General features: G+C 40.8%; 1 protein-coding gene across 1 annotated transcript; it reads right to left on the bottom strand.

Moving 5' to 3' along the window:
- Positions 1 to 6,764: 6,764 nt before the first annotated feature.
- Positions 6,765 to 11,898, bottom strand: LOC135205855 (uncharacterized). Its single transcript, XM_064237108.1, has 2 exons — positions 10,894 to 11,898; positions 6,765 to 6,890 (listed from the first exon to the last, which is right to left on the bottom strand). Exons 1-2 carry the CDS (start codon positions 11,896 to 11,898, stop codon positions 6,765 to 6,767), a joined length of 1,131 nt encoding a protein of 376 aa, XP_064093178.1.
- Positions 11,899 to 16,226: the final 4,328 nt, after the last annotated feature.

The following is a 16,226-nucleotide window of genomic DNA, read 5'->3' as shown; positions in this document are numbered from 1 at the left end:
ATACCAATTTGCAGCCCTCTAGACTCAAGTTTTTGTTAGATTTGAGGGGATATAAAAAAGTGCGGAGTGAATAAAAAGCCGGATCAATAGTTTTTTTTTAACACAAAAAATTAAAAAGGACAATTCAATCTCTTACTTGGGAGAAGACATGCGAGAAAGTGGCTGTGGTTTTTAATTCTCCAGAATCAACATTCGCTTTATAATGAGATTCATAGTATCTTCCTTTGGACAATATCATTAATTTATCCATAAAATTGTAATTGAACTTTCCTAAATACAAATATAACTTCATTTCCCGCCCCAAACTGCAGTGTTCCCAAAAATTCTCTACACATCCGAATACTTTAATAAAATTCAAATTACCACTCCCTCCATATAGCTTATAAAGAGTTAATATATTTTCCGTAATTACTACAATCACTTACCAAAACTGGTAAATAGCAGCTAAGAGAGAGAGAGAGAGAGAGAGAGAGAGATCGTCCAGCTCCGAAATGGCAGCTTCGTCTTCAATTAAAAGGGAATGAAAATGTTGTCCTGACGGAGATAGAAAGTGAAAGGGAGATGACTCGACAAAGAAAAAAAAAAAATCTCTACAAAATTATTCAATCCGGACAATGTGGTCCACACGGAACCTGAGAGACCAAACAAACAGAGCTGACGACCTCAGCTGAAAAGAAGCAGCGATCTCACGTGACCTGAAAATCGTTGATACGGAAAGTAAAATCATGTTTAATTAAGAAGACCTAACTACGACATTCAAAAACTTAGTCAACTACTAAGAAGGAGAACAAACGGCTTATCAACGTTCGAGGTCAAGCGATGAGAAGCAAACGATTCTGCCACATGACAAGCGATCAAATCCACGCCGCTGGAAAAATAACAAGAGACGCGAAATTTTGAGCTCTCTTTCACAATCCAGCTTTGCCGTAACAAATAAAAACAGACGAAGGCGGTACACAGCAGAAGTCCCTCCCGGGCTAATCCTGATTGCAACACCCGAAATCTATCGTAACTTCACATGATGAAAACGAACATCTGACGAAACCCAAATAGCTTGTGAGGGAGTCTCCACCTTGGCTTCATTTGAGGATGGTTTACCGGTAGGTAACTTTGTACTCTCTCTCTCTCTCTCTCTCTCTCTCTCTCTCTCTCTCTCTCTCTCTCTCTCTCTCGTAAAACCTCACACATGAAGGCAGTCAAGTAGAAAACTGGCAATCAATCAATGAGTTTATTTGGATACGGTCTGCCACGGTGCCCAATCTGACTTCGGGGGATGAAAGAATGGGAGTATATAATTATGAGGAAAGCGAAGTACAGGAGAGAATGTACGGGGCAGACCATCATGTACATGTCATAGAGGAAAATTGTTACGAACTCACATTTTCGATTAATAGCAGAAAGTAAAAAAAATCTACAAAAAATGTCATAAATGGCTTTCTACAGCTAGTACATGCAAATACTAGAACTGCAGAATTTATAAAGGAATCGAAGTATCCACAGTGAAAATGGCTATAAAAAAAAACCCTTGCTTACATTCCATTCGCTGTCTCAAAGGTTTTAGGAAATGAATTGCTTTTTAGTCTGGACAAAAAGTAAGACGGAGACAGAACACCAATAAAGTTTGTCATCATTAACATAATCTGCCAAATTCCCATTCAAAGAGACCGTTTTCCGGACATGAATTTGAAAAGCAAGAATCACTGGAGAGAGAGAGAGAGAGAGAGAGAGAGAGAGAGAGAGAGAGAGAGAACAGCATACAAAGACTGGGGATTCGACCTTCATTCCTATTTCAAAAATAAATCGAAATTATGTAAAAAATCAAAAGCCTGAGTTCCTTTCTCGTGAATGAACTCCTTATCTTCATGATTTCTATCTAACTATTAATCTATTTTTTTCTTTTCTAATAACTGATCTCTTTCTTTTCTGTATTTCGTATTACATATTTTCAAATGAACACCATGATAGTTTTTGGAAGCTTGCATTTCATGTCAGTAGTCCTTGTGGGTTTGTTCTACATGAACTGAGTTTATCTATACTACTACTACTACTACTACTTCTACTACTACTACTACAACAACTAATAATAATAATAATAATAATAATAATAATAATAATGACCTAAAGAACAGAAATGATGGAGGAACAAAACAGAGAGAGGAAGAAATGTAATGAATAGCGGCTACATTTCATCGCAAATATGTGGTAATGCAAAAAGGCAGCATATCCAGGTAATATCGCAGAGTTCTCTTTATAATACTAATACATCAGAAGTAGTAAATAAAATAGGAACGAATAAACTTCTAAGCGTAAAGATTCATGACAGCCACCAAGATAATGGAAGGAAATATAGAATTTTGGCCAAGAGCTGGGACCTATGAGGTCATTCAGCGCTGAAAGGGAAATTGAGAGTAGAGAGGTTTGAAAGGCGTAACAGGAGGAAAAACCTGAAAGCAGTTTCACTACGAAACAATTGATAGGAGAGGGAGGAGAGTAAAATGGAAGAGAATATGAATAGAGGTCCAGTAAAAGGAATGAAAGGGGTTGCAGCTAGGGACCGAAGGGACGCTGCAAAGAACCTTAAATAATGTCTACAGTGCGCCACGTGAAGTGCCCTGACAGCACTATCCCGTTACGGGGATAGTCACCTATGGTCTTTATCATCAATTCCTGCACATCTGGAACTTGACTATCCAGCCTCATCCAGGTAAAAAGGCTGGAACATTTTCCTGCTGGAAAACTGATTACAAAGTTTTCGGTTCCCCAAACACTGAAAGTTACGTTATATGAAAAAAAAAAGGATTGAAATTTGCTCATCCTTAATTATGGAAAGCAATATAAGTGCGTGGATGACTATGCAATAAAGAGCAACATATAAAAGAAATAAATGACTTTGTAGTTGAGGCTATCGTGTAAGAAAACAGGCAAAATCGATAAACAAAAGCAATATGAAAACAAAAGCACTGCAGTCAAACAGAATATCGTATTTTTTCATAAAACGAATTGTTTGAGCAGAGGTACAACTATTTAGATAAACAAAAACATTATTTTTTTGTATTCAATTCGCTTGACTTCAAAGTGTCTGCAGGCGGGCCGAGTTGACTTGCATTTCAAAGAGCTGATGCAGAGAGAAATTATGTCTGTCTTTTTATTGCTGAATTAAAGAGGATGACAAAAAACAGGTAAACAGAGTTAGGCAACACAAATACATTCCGTGAAAACTCTCATCTGAAAAACATCGTTTTCAGAATCCGACCTACACACTGCGCGTCATAACTTAATATTAACATTTGACAAATATCAGTGCCTGACCAGCAGGAACAGTCACTCTCATAGCAAATCTTAGCGTTCTCGGGTTTTGAATGTAGCAAAATGCCAAGAGACCCAGTTTACCAATTTCACAATTTGGGAAAAGGCGAGAAGCATATAACGAATTCTAAACCAAATACCCCAACACAGAGACGCTCGCAACAAAATGAAATGCAGCATTTTACCCAAAATTTTGGAAAGCAACGCCCTTACCATGTCATTTATGCGAAATAATATATCTCTCTCTCTCTCTCTCACACACACACACATACACAAACAACAAGTATTATGTCCTGGCGGTTATGCTTGTTTCTGAGTGGTCGACAAAGTCTATCGTGTTCCTTTGCCTAAAAAACTCAGAATGGCCGACAAAGTTTATCTCGTATTCCTCCCTAAAAAAACCCAGCTTTTTATATATATTTAGGAGAGAATTTACCAGAGCATATTTATATAGCCAGGCTTTGTTGACCAGTTTTCGCCTTCCTTCTTATCCAGGGATGAAATAAAAATAAACATAATTCCCAACCCCCACCTTTTATTTATTTATTTTTTTATTCTTTCTTTGAAATGCGAGTCAAGGCACCTCCTCACCTGCAACCGCCCTGAAGCGAAGCGAAATGAATATACAAAACAGGTTTGTGTTGACACTGAAGGTTTGACTTCGCATCAAATAAATTTGGCTCTCAGCAATACTTGGTTGACTTCATGTATTCATTTCTAATTACATTCATCTTTTGATTTCCTATCATTTTCACTTACTCGGCGAGTAAGCCTACAAACTACTTTGTTATTCTTCTTCTTGTTGGGGTGGGGTAGGTAAGGTCTATGAAGAGCCTAAAAAGGTCTGAAGAAGGTGTTTCGTGTTTAGTTATAGATACAGGATTTTTAGGATAAGGTATTTATGGTATATTTATTTGAATGAAAATGTAAAAAATAAATAATGTTCATGTTAAACCGTACAGAAACATTATTTCTAATAAAAATAGAGCGTAAATATTTTAATTGTTGTTGGTGAAGCAAGGCTCTATTTGACCGTAGATTTTACCAAGTTTTAATGTACGTTAAGTTACGACTATAATGTTTACAACTTATGCGTGAGGGGAAAATCTTGCACGCATCACGAGTAAGCTGGAGGTCGGATCACGCCTTGTTCCCTAAGTTGTTCCACTGTAAAGTCATTATTTTCCTTTAAAAAAATAATGCCTACAGACGGGCAATTATTTTCCTTTTTTAAGTTTTACAATGTTATTTTTGCATAAAATTCATGAACGGTTTTATTTATATTTCACTTTGCCTTATTGCTTCCGTTAAATTACAGAAGATGAAATGAAATGAAGGAAAACACGATTTCAAATTTGACCATAAATAAATAATATGTTTACCGGAATTATAAGCAACAGATTACAGTCATATTCGAAACAATATTAGTTTCTGACAGTAATATATTTAGTGAAACTTACTTTTTTAACACAGCACATCACTGAATAAAAGAATGACTGTACAAGGTGTGTGCGAACTTGGTCGCCCTAGTAGGATCGAATGGTTGCAATTGTCCCTCTTGCAAACCAGCGACCTCTCAAAGAGCACTAGGGTGGAAAGTAGATGGCTGGGTTTTTCAGTGAACAATACAAACACGGCCGGAAGTTGACATGAATCTGACTTTACCGGGAAGCAACTTAGTTAAGTGTTAGTTTTACCAGACCACTGAGCTGATGAACAGCTCTCCTAGGGCTGACCCGAAGGATTAGATTATGTTTACGTGGCCAGGAACCAATTGGTGACCTAGCAACGGGACCTACAGTTTATTGTGGAATCCGAACCACATTATATCGAGAAATGAATTTCTATCAACAGAAATAAATTCCTCTGATTCCGCGTTGGCCGAGCCGAATATCGAACTTCGGACCACCGGATTGGTAGCCGAGCGCGAAAACCACTCGTCCAACGAGGAACTAGTAACTTGGCAAACTGGGAAGCAAATTCCCGATTTGTATACTAGTGTTGCGCCAGACCCGGTATTTTGCCATGCCCCTATGTTAGATTAAGTTAGTTCATAAATGTCGCAAAGGTAATATGAGGGTGGGAAACACAATGAGATGATTTTCAAACAGATTTTATGGCTAGTTTTTAAGATATGGCCTTCCGCTTTTTCAGGGAAGGTCCGGTACTTGGTTACAGTTCGGGAATACGCTCCCGGGAAACGACTTGGCCAACCGAAACACAATTTCATGAATGCGAGCAAAGTCATCCTGGTGAAAACCTCAGTTTTACAGCGAGCAGATGGTTATCATAAACCAACATTCAAAATTTGCGCGACCGCTCTTAAATCTCTGTAGCTCTAAAATGGGTACAATGACCTTCTTAAGAAATTTCAATATTCTTCAGTAATTACAAAGGAAGCACAAAATTACAGCGTAGTGGTAACTCATTTTGAAAAGTGGGATTAAAGGGAGGCGAAGAGAGGAATAAACACTACAGCTGATGAGTAGTATCAAGAGGCGCGGCAGGATTGATAAGTAGCTCGCGAATCGGACCACTGGATTAGCATTATTGAGCAAATCGAACGCTTCAGGGCCGAAAAACGACTTCCAAATCCATTCAGGAAAGTCATCAAGATGAGAAAGAGCAAGAAAGGGTTTCGCGGCGGCTAGGGGGAGCCGCCGTTAGTCTTGGACGGAAGGACACACCGTCACAGAAATCGGAATTCTGCCGTTGCATTCTCATCCAGAAGGCGAGATCGCGCGAGGGGACCGATCGCGAGAACGCGCAAGAGACCCGAAGCACAAATGAGAGACAAAAGGGGACAAAAGAACTCGATGCATATTTAAGCCGCTCCACACGAGAGTGCGTTCCTTGAAGACAGCCCGGAGGCTGAGCTGGTCCTTGGGATATGTTCCAGGTGGATCGCAGATCAGGACCCAGTCATCCATCCCCATTTACATATAGAGAGATTCTCCGCTTTTCCTGGAACACAGTCAGTTGCAAATGCTCTCTAAATTAACTGAAGCGTGCCTCCTCTTTCTTTGCTTTTTACTGAATTCACTCAACGGAATCTCTCTTTTATTTTCAACCTTTTCTTTTTACTGCATTCACTCAGCGGAATCCCTTTTTTCGGTTGCATATCTTTCAATCCAAAGTCTCGTATTTTTCAGAATTTTCTGTGTCATGGAAACTGATAATCCCTGTTATTTTTAATGTTTCCCTTCACTAACTCAAAGACTGAACCAACTACATCATAAATGCAATCACTGTTTGTTGTGATATTTGAATATATATGAATCTCGATTTCTATACCTGATTGTTTATCTGTAGAGTATAATGCCATTATATTTGTTTTCATAAATATGCCTAAGTGATTCATGTTTAGTTTTTCATCAGCCTTTGCGGCGAGAGCGCAGTCTTTTAACATCATGAAGGAACGATAAACCTCTAGAAACATGATAACATAAACTCCTATCTCATTCTCTCCAAGAGCCAGGTACACTATAAAGAGACTCTTCGTCAGCCCGACGCGGATGCACAGCTGTAACTCGTCTCAAACTTTCTACTATAACTTTGGGGATGAAACCCCCTTTTTTCACTTCCTAAAATACACGAGGGAGTTAAGAGGTGTCAAATAAATCTACTACACCAACGCCCAACACCCCTCCCCCCCACCCCAACACGTAGTAGGCGAGCACAAAAAAGCGACGGCGTTAATTGCGAGGCGTTGTTTATAGCGATGTGTGGAAGATATATTATCTCCGCTACTTGAAAAAAAAAAGAAAGTCTACTGCTTAAAGTTTTCCCAGCCGATGATCGGACGTAGGAATGGCTATCACGTGATGAAGTATACAACCCCACATGCGGCCAGAATGAAGAGAGAGAGAGAGAGAGAGAGAGAGAGAGAGAGAGAGACGATCATATTTCATCATGCCAAAAAGGTTTCCTTCAAGTGTAGGAACTTTTACTTCGGGGAATTTGCAGGCAAGAAACGAACCGGGGAAAGGTGCCTTGAGGAAGTTACCGAAAACCTTAAAGGCTCATGACCTAAGTAGGATGGGAGCTGGTCTTTGAAGAAGAGTACCTTTTCTTGCCGGTGGTGTTTCTTTATTGCAAGAAGAATTCTCAACTGCTTTACTTATCAGGCCGCTGCTTCCCTCAGGTAACTTTAAACTTGCGTAATAGATCTTTTTGCACGTGGCTGTCGCTGTTCTGAGCTGAACGCCATACCCCTGAAATGAATGTCTTTTTTTTTTTTTTTTTTTTTTAAATAATAATAATAATATTTGTTTACTCGAAGCCCACAAACCATTTGTTGTTTTTCCTCATCTTGGGAGAGTAAGAAAGGTCTATGGAAGAAGATAAAAAGGTCTGAAAAAGGTGTTCTGCGTTGAGTTAAAGATACAGGAATTTTAAGGTCAGATATTTATGATTTATTTATTAGAATGAAAATGTAATAAGTAAATAATGTGCGTGTTAAACAGTACAGAAAAATTATTTATAGTAAAATGCAGCGTATTTATTTTAATTTTCGTTGGTGTAACAAGGCTCTATATGACGATAGATTTTAGCAAGTTTTAATTTACGTTAATAGTTAGGAATATAATGTTTCCAACTTATGCGTGAGGGGAAAATCTTGCACACGTCCCGAGTAAGCTGGAGGTTGGACCACGCCTTGTCCTTATGAAGACCGCAGTTCTCTCCAATATTCAGCATCTAAAAATGATGAAAACAGCTCTTGCAAAATAACCCTTATTTCCCTGTGAAATCCATTGCTTTTGTTGCAGGCCACGTTTTTCCTTCTAATGGCAGGCAACTTCCTTGTGATGCTAACAGGTAAATCATGAAGGCCTTATCTTTATTACAATACCAAGCATTAAAGGAAAATCATCATTACCATCCCTGCATTACCAAGACCTCCGCCACTTTACACAAATCAATCAAACAGCCACATTATGACCATAAATCACGTGATGACTACTTTTTTTGTTAAAGTGACCTTCAAAAGACGTTTCTGAATCATCGTAGCTTTGCATTTATTGGTGGGGATATTTTCTCTTGACGAAATGAGAATCTCCTAGTGATGGCCATCACTGCCCGGCCAAAGGCCGCCTACGAGTGTGGCAAAGTGCTGCATAGCGTTAAAAGGGCTGACGTTGACCGCTAAACCCAGCTTAGCTAACAGAGACGATGGTCTAAGCTTTCCTCACCATTACATTGCGTATACATTAGTAATTATTAAATAGCCACCCGAAATCCTTTTAATTGCTTCGCTTTGTTAACCTAGGCGTCCGAAAGGCGACTTTGATTGCTATTTACATTGTATTCCTTGAAATAAATGATATTCTTTACTAAAGTGTATTATGTTCATCAAGCAAGGGTTTTTATATGACAAGGCTAAGACGCAAACATTATTCAAATCGCTGAAGGAAGCTATATAGAAATTCAGCAAAACACCAATACCCACAATACATACACAAGCGTTTCTTACATAAAGACACAAATCTAGGAATGTAACGTCAAACTCTGACAGAACATGCCATAGCAAGAAGAGAGAGAGAGAGAGAGAGAGAGAGCTCAATTCTCATTCCTCTCCCAGCACAACCATATCACATCATGGAATACAAAAACAAGCAAATATCTCCAATGATTTAGTGAGTTTTTAAATCCCCGCAACAATACAGAGTCCATATACTCAATATGATGCTCATTACCCGAATAAAAAAGGACATCAGTGTCATCATAATTAATTTGGAGTAATTGACGTTTTTAAGTCATTTTATAGCTCGCCATTAAAGGCCCCATCGCGTGGTTTATTGAACATAGTCGCTCATACAAAGCGCGTCAGTGGCAGAAAATCCAGCTCTGTATTAACTTGGAACTTAAATGTATTTCGTTCTGTCATTCCCATTTTGGTTTTCTGTAAAAGAAACGACTGAGATGGCTATTCGTCTGTCCGTCCGCACTTTTTCTGTCCACCCTCAGATCTTAAAAACTACCAATGCTAGAAGGCTGCAAATTGGTGTGTTGATCACCCGCCATCCAATCATCAAACACACCAAATTGCAGCCATCTAGCCTCAGTACTTCAGTAGTTTTTATTTAATCTAAGGTTAAAGTTAGTCATGATCGTCAGTCTGGCAGCGCTATAGGTACTAATAATACAGACCACCGGGAAGTAGCTGAGAGTTTCATACAGCATTATACGCCGTACAGAAAATAAGATTACGCCGAAGAAACTTTTGCATATATTTCACTTGTTATTTCATGAAGGTGGCTTCATTTCAATGTGCAATTGGTGGTGGGTGCATTTTTACTTCTAAATTACTTCCAGCTTTTTTTCTGGTGTATTTCTACTCTTTTAGGAGTCTCTTAAAGGAAATATTATAGATCTTTTTTCATACAAAGTAGTCACATAATTTTATTCTTTTGGCTGACAAATAATTCTCGTTACTATTGCTAATTTAAGTTTTGTTGATGCTATTTTCGCTGTTTCGTATTTGCTATTGTCTCTTTCTACAGTTATTGGTATTATGTACATAAGCTAACGTAATATGTTGTTCTTGTGCAAATCAAACAAAATGATAAATAAAAAACCTGACAGTTATAAGTTGATCACAAATACTTACATTACGAGCTTGATGATGGGCGCTATGCTGCGCCAGAACCCGGAACTATCCGTCATGTCTAACATACCCTCCCGATCCCTTATCTACCCCACCCCACTAAGGGCGGACAAACAGGTTTGCAGGAGGAGAGTGGATGTGTCATGTCTCTCCTTCCCTCCCAATCCCTACCTACCCCACCCCACTAAGGGCGGACAAACAAGTTTGCAGGAGGAGCGTGGATCTGTCATGTCTCCCCTACCTACCCCACCCAACCTGGGGCAGACAAACAGATTTGCAGGAGGAGGGGGAATGTATCATGTCTCCTCTATCCTCCCACTTCCCTATCTACCATGCCCCACCTGTGCCGGACAAACAGGTTTGCAGGAGGAGGGTGGATGTGTCCTGTCTCCCCTACCCTCCCAATCCCTTACCTACCCCGCCACCACCAGGGACGGACAAATAGGTTTTGCAGGAGGAGGGTGGATGTATCTTGTCTCCCTTACCTACCCCAGGACAGACAAACAAGAAAGATTCACTCGGATTTTATTATTATAGACAGATAGATAATTAAGTATTATCACTGCATCTGTATGCTGTATGCACACTTCGATGACTGCGGTGATCAAGATACCTTTTTCCACTACCAAAGGGGTTCCACGTTGGACGAGTGGATTGCGCTCGGCTACCAATCCGGTGGTCCGAAGTTCGATTCTCGGCTCGACCAACGCGGAACCAGAGGAATTTATTTCAGGTGATAGAAATTCATTTCTCGATATAATGTGGTTCGGATCCCACAATAAGCTGTAGGTCCCGTTGCTAGGTAACCAATCGGTTCCTAGTCACGTCAAAATATCTAATTCTTCGGGCCAACCCTGGGAGAGCTGTTAATCAGCTCAGTGGTCTGGTTACACTAAGATGTACTTAACTTTTCACCACCACAGGAAAATGCAGACATCAGCACAACCGAAACGCCGCTCCCAGTTTGCCAGTAGGATTACCTTAATGGTCTCCATTACCCTCCTCCTCATCATCATCACCATCATCAACTTATTCTTTTTCTTCTTTCTTCTTTTTTTTTTTCTTTTTTTTTTTTTCTTTCTTCTCTTCTCTTCTTCTTCTTGCCGCGATGTGATGGACATGAACTCGGCGTTTGTTTGTTCTTCTTCTTCTTCTCTTCTTCTTCTTGCCGCGATGTGATGGACATGAGTGACGTTTGTTCTTCTTCTTCTTCTTCTCTTCTTCTCTTCTTCTTGCCGCGATGTGATGGACATGAACTCGGCGTTTGTTCTTCTTCTTCTTCTTCTTATTCTTCTTCTTGCCGCACGAAATGTGATGCGACATGAACTCGGGGCGTTATGTTCTTCTTCTCTTCTCTTCTTCTTTCTTGCCGCCGAATGCTTGAATGGACTATAGTTCGACGTTTGTTCTTCTTCTTCTTCTCTTCTTCTCTTCTTCTTTGTGCCGGATGTGATGGATATTGAACTCGGCGTTTGTTTCTTCTTCTTCTCCTTCTTCTTCTTCTTCTTCCTTGCCGGCAAGATGTGATGGACATGAATCTCTGGGCGTTTAGTTCTTCTTCTTCTTCTTCTTCTATTCTTCTTCTTTTCTTGCCGCGAGTGATGGGAAATGAACTTTTCCGGCGTTTGTTCTTCTTCTTCTTTCTTTCTCTTCTTCTTCTTTTTGCCGCGATGTGATGGATATTGAACTCCGGGGTTTGTTCTTCTTCTTCTTTCTTCTTCTTCTTTTCTCTCTTGCCGCCGGCGATGTGATGGACATGAACTCGGCGTTTGTTTTCTTCTTTCTTCCTTCTTATCTTCTTTCTTCTTGCCGGCGATTGTGAGGATGAGTTTCGACGTTTTGGATATCGGCAACATCAAAGTGGTTGATTCTCTCAATCGGGGGAGGCGAAGTGCAACGGATGGAGCCATCAACGGGGCCATTAGGGGCCCGGCCGTCGGGGACTCTTTTGTAATGAGGGCGAAAGTTAATCCAATCACCGGCATTCCCCGAAATTTGGAGCCGATTCTTCGTAACGAGGCTGCGGGGTAATCGGATTGGCGGCGTTCGAGGAAATAAATTATATATTGCCTTTGTTGTTTTTTTTTCATGCTGTGTTGATTTTCTTTTGAGTAAACAACATCGCGGTTTATGTATTTACACTGAGCAATATATAATTGTTTGTTTCTTGCAGACTTTGGGAGGTTGAAAAAAAAAACTATGTTAGAACCGAAACGTTGTCGCGTGGAACTGGAATGTGTCAGGGAAGTTTAAAACAGGAAACAGACTTGAACACTGTTTTTGGGACATATGAAAAATCAGTATGGAATTGAAAAACTGTTGGCTTTAAAATACCTGCCTCAGGCAATGGAAATGTCTTTTGGAAAAGTGAAACATTGGCATGTTGAAGTGAGAGTTTGTACATGAAAGAGAAAAATGACGTGCGGAACTGAGAAGTGAAGCAACATAGCCAACCTTGGAAACTGGAAAACCTTGCAAGAGGAAATCAAGATGTTGGTAGGGAAAAGCTACCCGTTCCTCTAAAGGCGAAAAACTTGTCCCACTGAAGGTTTTCTATGAAGAAGAGAACGACATGGTTGGAATGTGAAGGTAAGCGGCGTGCCGAAAGGGCAGTGGAGAACTTGGCCTAGTGGAATTGCAAACCTTGCTCGTGAACTAGCTCATCGGGCCATTGTGGAAGTGGGGAGTTTTCCTATGGATTTGAAAGCCTTGCACAGTAAATAGTCGAAGCAGAAGAGGAAACTACACTTCTGGAGAACTGAAAGCCTCACAATAAAAGTAGACAACGTGCCCCTGTGGAAGTGGAGAACGTGCTCCTTTGGAACCCAAGACCTCACCTCCTTTGGTTAACAATGACCCATGGGGAAGTAGAATTAACCCTTGGAGGTTAGTGATATACCCTTCCTTGTGGTAGGGGCGTAAGAATACTACCACCATAGGTCCTGCGTGTAGTAAAAGGCTACTAAAATTTCAGCTGCTGCCTTGCAGTCTTCTATTTAGTAAAAGTCTAGACCCATTGCCAATAACTGGGAAACTGCTGCCCTTGCGGTCTACTTTTAGTAAAGTCTAGAACCCAACTGCCAATAAAATGTGGAAAACGCTGCCTTGCAGTTTTACATTTAAGTAAAAGGCTAGGCCACTGCCAATAAATGTGGAAACTGCTGCCTTGCAAGTCTTACATTTTTAGTAAAACGGTCGTAGGCCCCTGCCATAACTGTGGAAACGCTGCTTGCGGTCTACTTTTTAGGTAAAAGCCTACCCCACCGCAATAATTGTGGAAACTGCTGGCCTTGCAGTCTTACATTTTAGTAAAAGTCTAGCCATACTGCCAATAACTGTGGAAACTGTGCTGCCTTAGGTCTTACAGTTTTAGTAAAAAGGCTAGGCGCCACCGCCAATAACTGTTGGAAGACTGCTGCTCTTGCAGTCTACTTTTTAAGTAGAAGTCAGAGGCCCACCGCCAATAATGTGAAACTGCTGGCCTGGCAGTCTTACTATTTTAAACTAAGGCTAGGCCCACCGCAGTAACTGTGGAATACTGCGGTCTTGCAGTCTTACGCTTTTAGTAAAGCCCTAGGCCCACCGCAAAAACTGTGGAAACTGCTTGGCCATTGCAGTTTTACTTTTTAGTAAATCTAAAGACCCACTTGCCAATAACTGTTGGAAACTGCTGCCTTGCAGTCTTACTATAGTAAGCCTAGACCCACGCCAATACTGTGAAACTGCTGACTTGCAGTCCTACCACTTTTTAGTAAACAGTTTCTAGAAAACCCACCCTGCCAATAATTTCTGTTGACTGCTGCCTTGCCAATAACCTAAACTAAAGTTAGTTCTAGAAAAACCAACCCCTGCCAAACATCTGGGGGGGGGGGGGGGTGGAAACTGCTGCTTGCAAAAGTCTAACCCTTTTTTAAAGCAGTCTAAAAGGACCACTGCCAATACTTGTGGAACTGCTGCTTGCAGTCCTTAACTTTTTAGTAAAAGTCTAGACCCACTGCCAATAACCTGTGGAAACCTGCTGCCTGCAACTCTAGACGCCAGTAAAAGTCTAACGCACCTTGGCCGAATTTTTTATCCTGCTGGAAACTGGGCTGCCTTGCAGTCTAACTTTTTTTAAAGAAAAAGTCTAGACCCACGCCAATAACTGTGGAAAACCTTGCTGCCTGCCCAGTCTTAACTTTTTTAAGTTACAAAAGGCTAGACCCACTGCCAATTCAATCTGTGGAAATTGCTGCTTGCAAACTCTTAACTTTTTTTAGTAAAAGTCTAGACCCACTGCCAATATCTGTGGAAACTGCTGCCTTCACTCTAACCTTTTAGTAAAAGGTTCTTTTTAAGAAAACCCACCCCTGCCAAATCTTTGTGGAAACTGCTGCCTTGCAGTCTAAACTTTTTAGCCAGTCCTAACCCAAAACCTTGCCAAAATAAATCTTGTGGAAATGCTGCCTTGCACCTTCTGCTTTTTAGTAAGTCTAAGACCCCACTTGCCAAAATAATCTGTGGAAAACTGCTCCTTGACCTCTAAAACTTTTAGTAAAGGCTTAGACCCCACAAGCCCCAAATAATCTGTGGAAACTGCTGCCTTGCAAGTCTTAACTTTTTTAGCAAAAGTCCAGAACCCAAAGCCTGCAATATGTGGAAAACTGCTGTCTTGCAAAGTCTTACTTTTTTAGTAAAAGTCTAGACCACTGCCAATCAACTGTGGAAACTGGCTGCCTTGCAGTCTTACTTTTTAGTAAAAGTAGACCCATTTGCCATAACGGGAAACTGCTGCCTTGCAGTCTTACTTTTTAGTAAAAGCCTAGGCCCATCGCCAATTAACTGTGGAACCTGCTGCTTGCAGTCCTTAACTTTTTAGTAAAAGCCTAGGCCCCACACTGCCAAAATAACTGTGGAAACTGCTGCTTGCAGTCTTACTTTTTAGTAAAAGGCTAGACCCATTGCCAATAACTGTGGAAACTGCTGCCTTGTAGTTTTTACTTTTTAGTAAAAAGCCTAGGCCCTTTGCCAATAACTGTGGAAACTGCTTCCTTGCAGTTTTACTTTTTAAGTAAAAGCCTAGGCCCACTCCAATAACTTAAAACTGCTGCTTGCAGTCTTACTTTTTAGTAAAATGCTTAGTCCCACCTCCATAACTATGGAAACTGCGGCATGCGTCTTCTTTTAGTAAAAGTCTAGACCCCACTGCAATAACTGTGCACTGCTGCCTTAGTCCCTTACATTTTTTGTACAAGGCTAGGCCCACTGCCATAACTGTGAACTGCTGCCTTACAGTCTTACTTTTTAGTAAAGGCTAGGCCCACGCCATACTTTAGAACTGCTGCTTGCAGTCTTACTTTTTAGTAAAAGGGCTAGACCCACCGCCGAATACTGTGGAGACTGGTGCCTTGCAGTCTTCCTTTCGAATAAAAGTCTAACCACTGCCAATGAGCGGTGGAAACTGCTGCCTTGCAAGTCATTACTTTTAGTAAAAATTCTAGACCCACTGTCAATAACTGTGGAAACTGCTGCCTTGTCTACTTTTAGTAAAAGGCTAGGCCCCACCGCCAATAACTGTGGAAACTGCTGCCATTGCAGTCCTACTTTTTTAGTAAAAAAGCCTAGGCCCACCGCCAATACTGTGGAAACTGATGCCATTGTCAAGGTCTTACTTTTAGTAAAAGCCTAGGCCACCCGCCAATAACTGTGGAAACTGCTGCTTGCAGTCTACTTTTTAGTAAAGCCTAGGCCCACTGCCAATAACTTTAAGAACTGCTGCTTGCAGTCTTACTTTTTGTAAAAGGCTAGGCCCACCGCCAATAACTATGGAAACTGCGGCCTTGCAGTCTTACTTTTTAGTAAAAGTCTAGACCCACTGCCAATAACTGTGCAACTGCTGCCTTAGTCTTACATTTTAGTAAAAGGCTAGGCCCACTGCCAATAACTGTGGAAACTGCTGCCTTACAGTCTTACTTTTTAGTAAAAGGCTAGGCCCACCGCCAATAACTTTAGAAACTGCTGCCTTGCAGTCTTACTTTTTAGTAAAAGGCTAGACCCACCGCCAATAACTGTGGAGACTGGTGCCTTGCAGTCTTCCTTATCAATAAAAGTCTAGACCCACTGCCAATAACTGTGGAAACTGCTGCCTTGCAGTCTTACATTTTAGTAAAAGTCTAGACCCACTGCCAATAACTGTGGAAACTGCTGCCTTAGTCTTACATTTTAGTAAAAGGCTAGGCCCACCGCCAATAACTGTGGAAACTGCTGCCTTGCAGTCTTACTTTTTAGTAGAAGTCTAGGCCCACCGCCAATAACTGTGGAAACTGCTGCCTTG

This window comes from Macrobrachium nipponense, chromosome 24 (assembly GCF_015104395.2).
Source record: "Macrobrachium nipponense isolate FS-2020 chromosome 24, ASM1510439v2, whole genome shotgun sequence".
Classification (NCBI taxonomy): Eukaryota; Metazoa; Arthropoda; class Malacostraca; order Decapoda; family Palaemonidae; genus Macrobrachium; species Macrobrachium nipponense.
The sequence above is the reverse complement of the archived record's forward strand: the minus strand, read 5'-3'. Positions and strand labels throughout refer to the sequence as shown.

Excerpts from the sequence above, each read along its gene's own strand:
- LOC135205855 (XM_064237108.1), bottom strand. The coding sequence starts at position 11,898 with ATGCCGGTGATTGGATTAACTTTCGCCCTCATTACAAAAGAGTCCCCG. Across the intron at positions 6,891-10,893 it reads GGGTAATGGAGACCATTAAG|GAAGTGAAAAAAGGGGGTTT; the intron begins GTAATCCTACTG and ends CGTGTATTTTAG.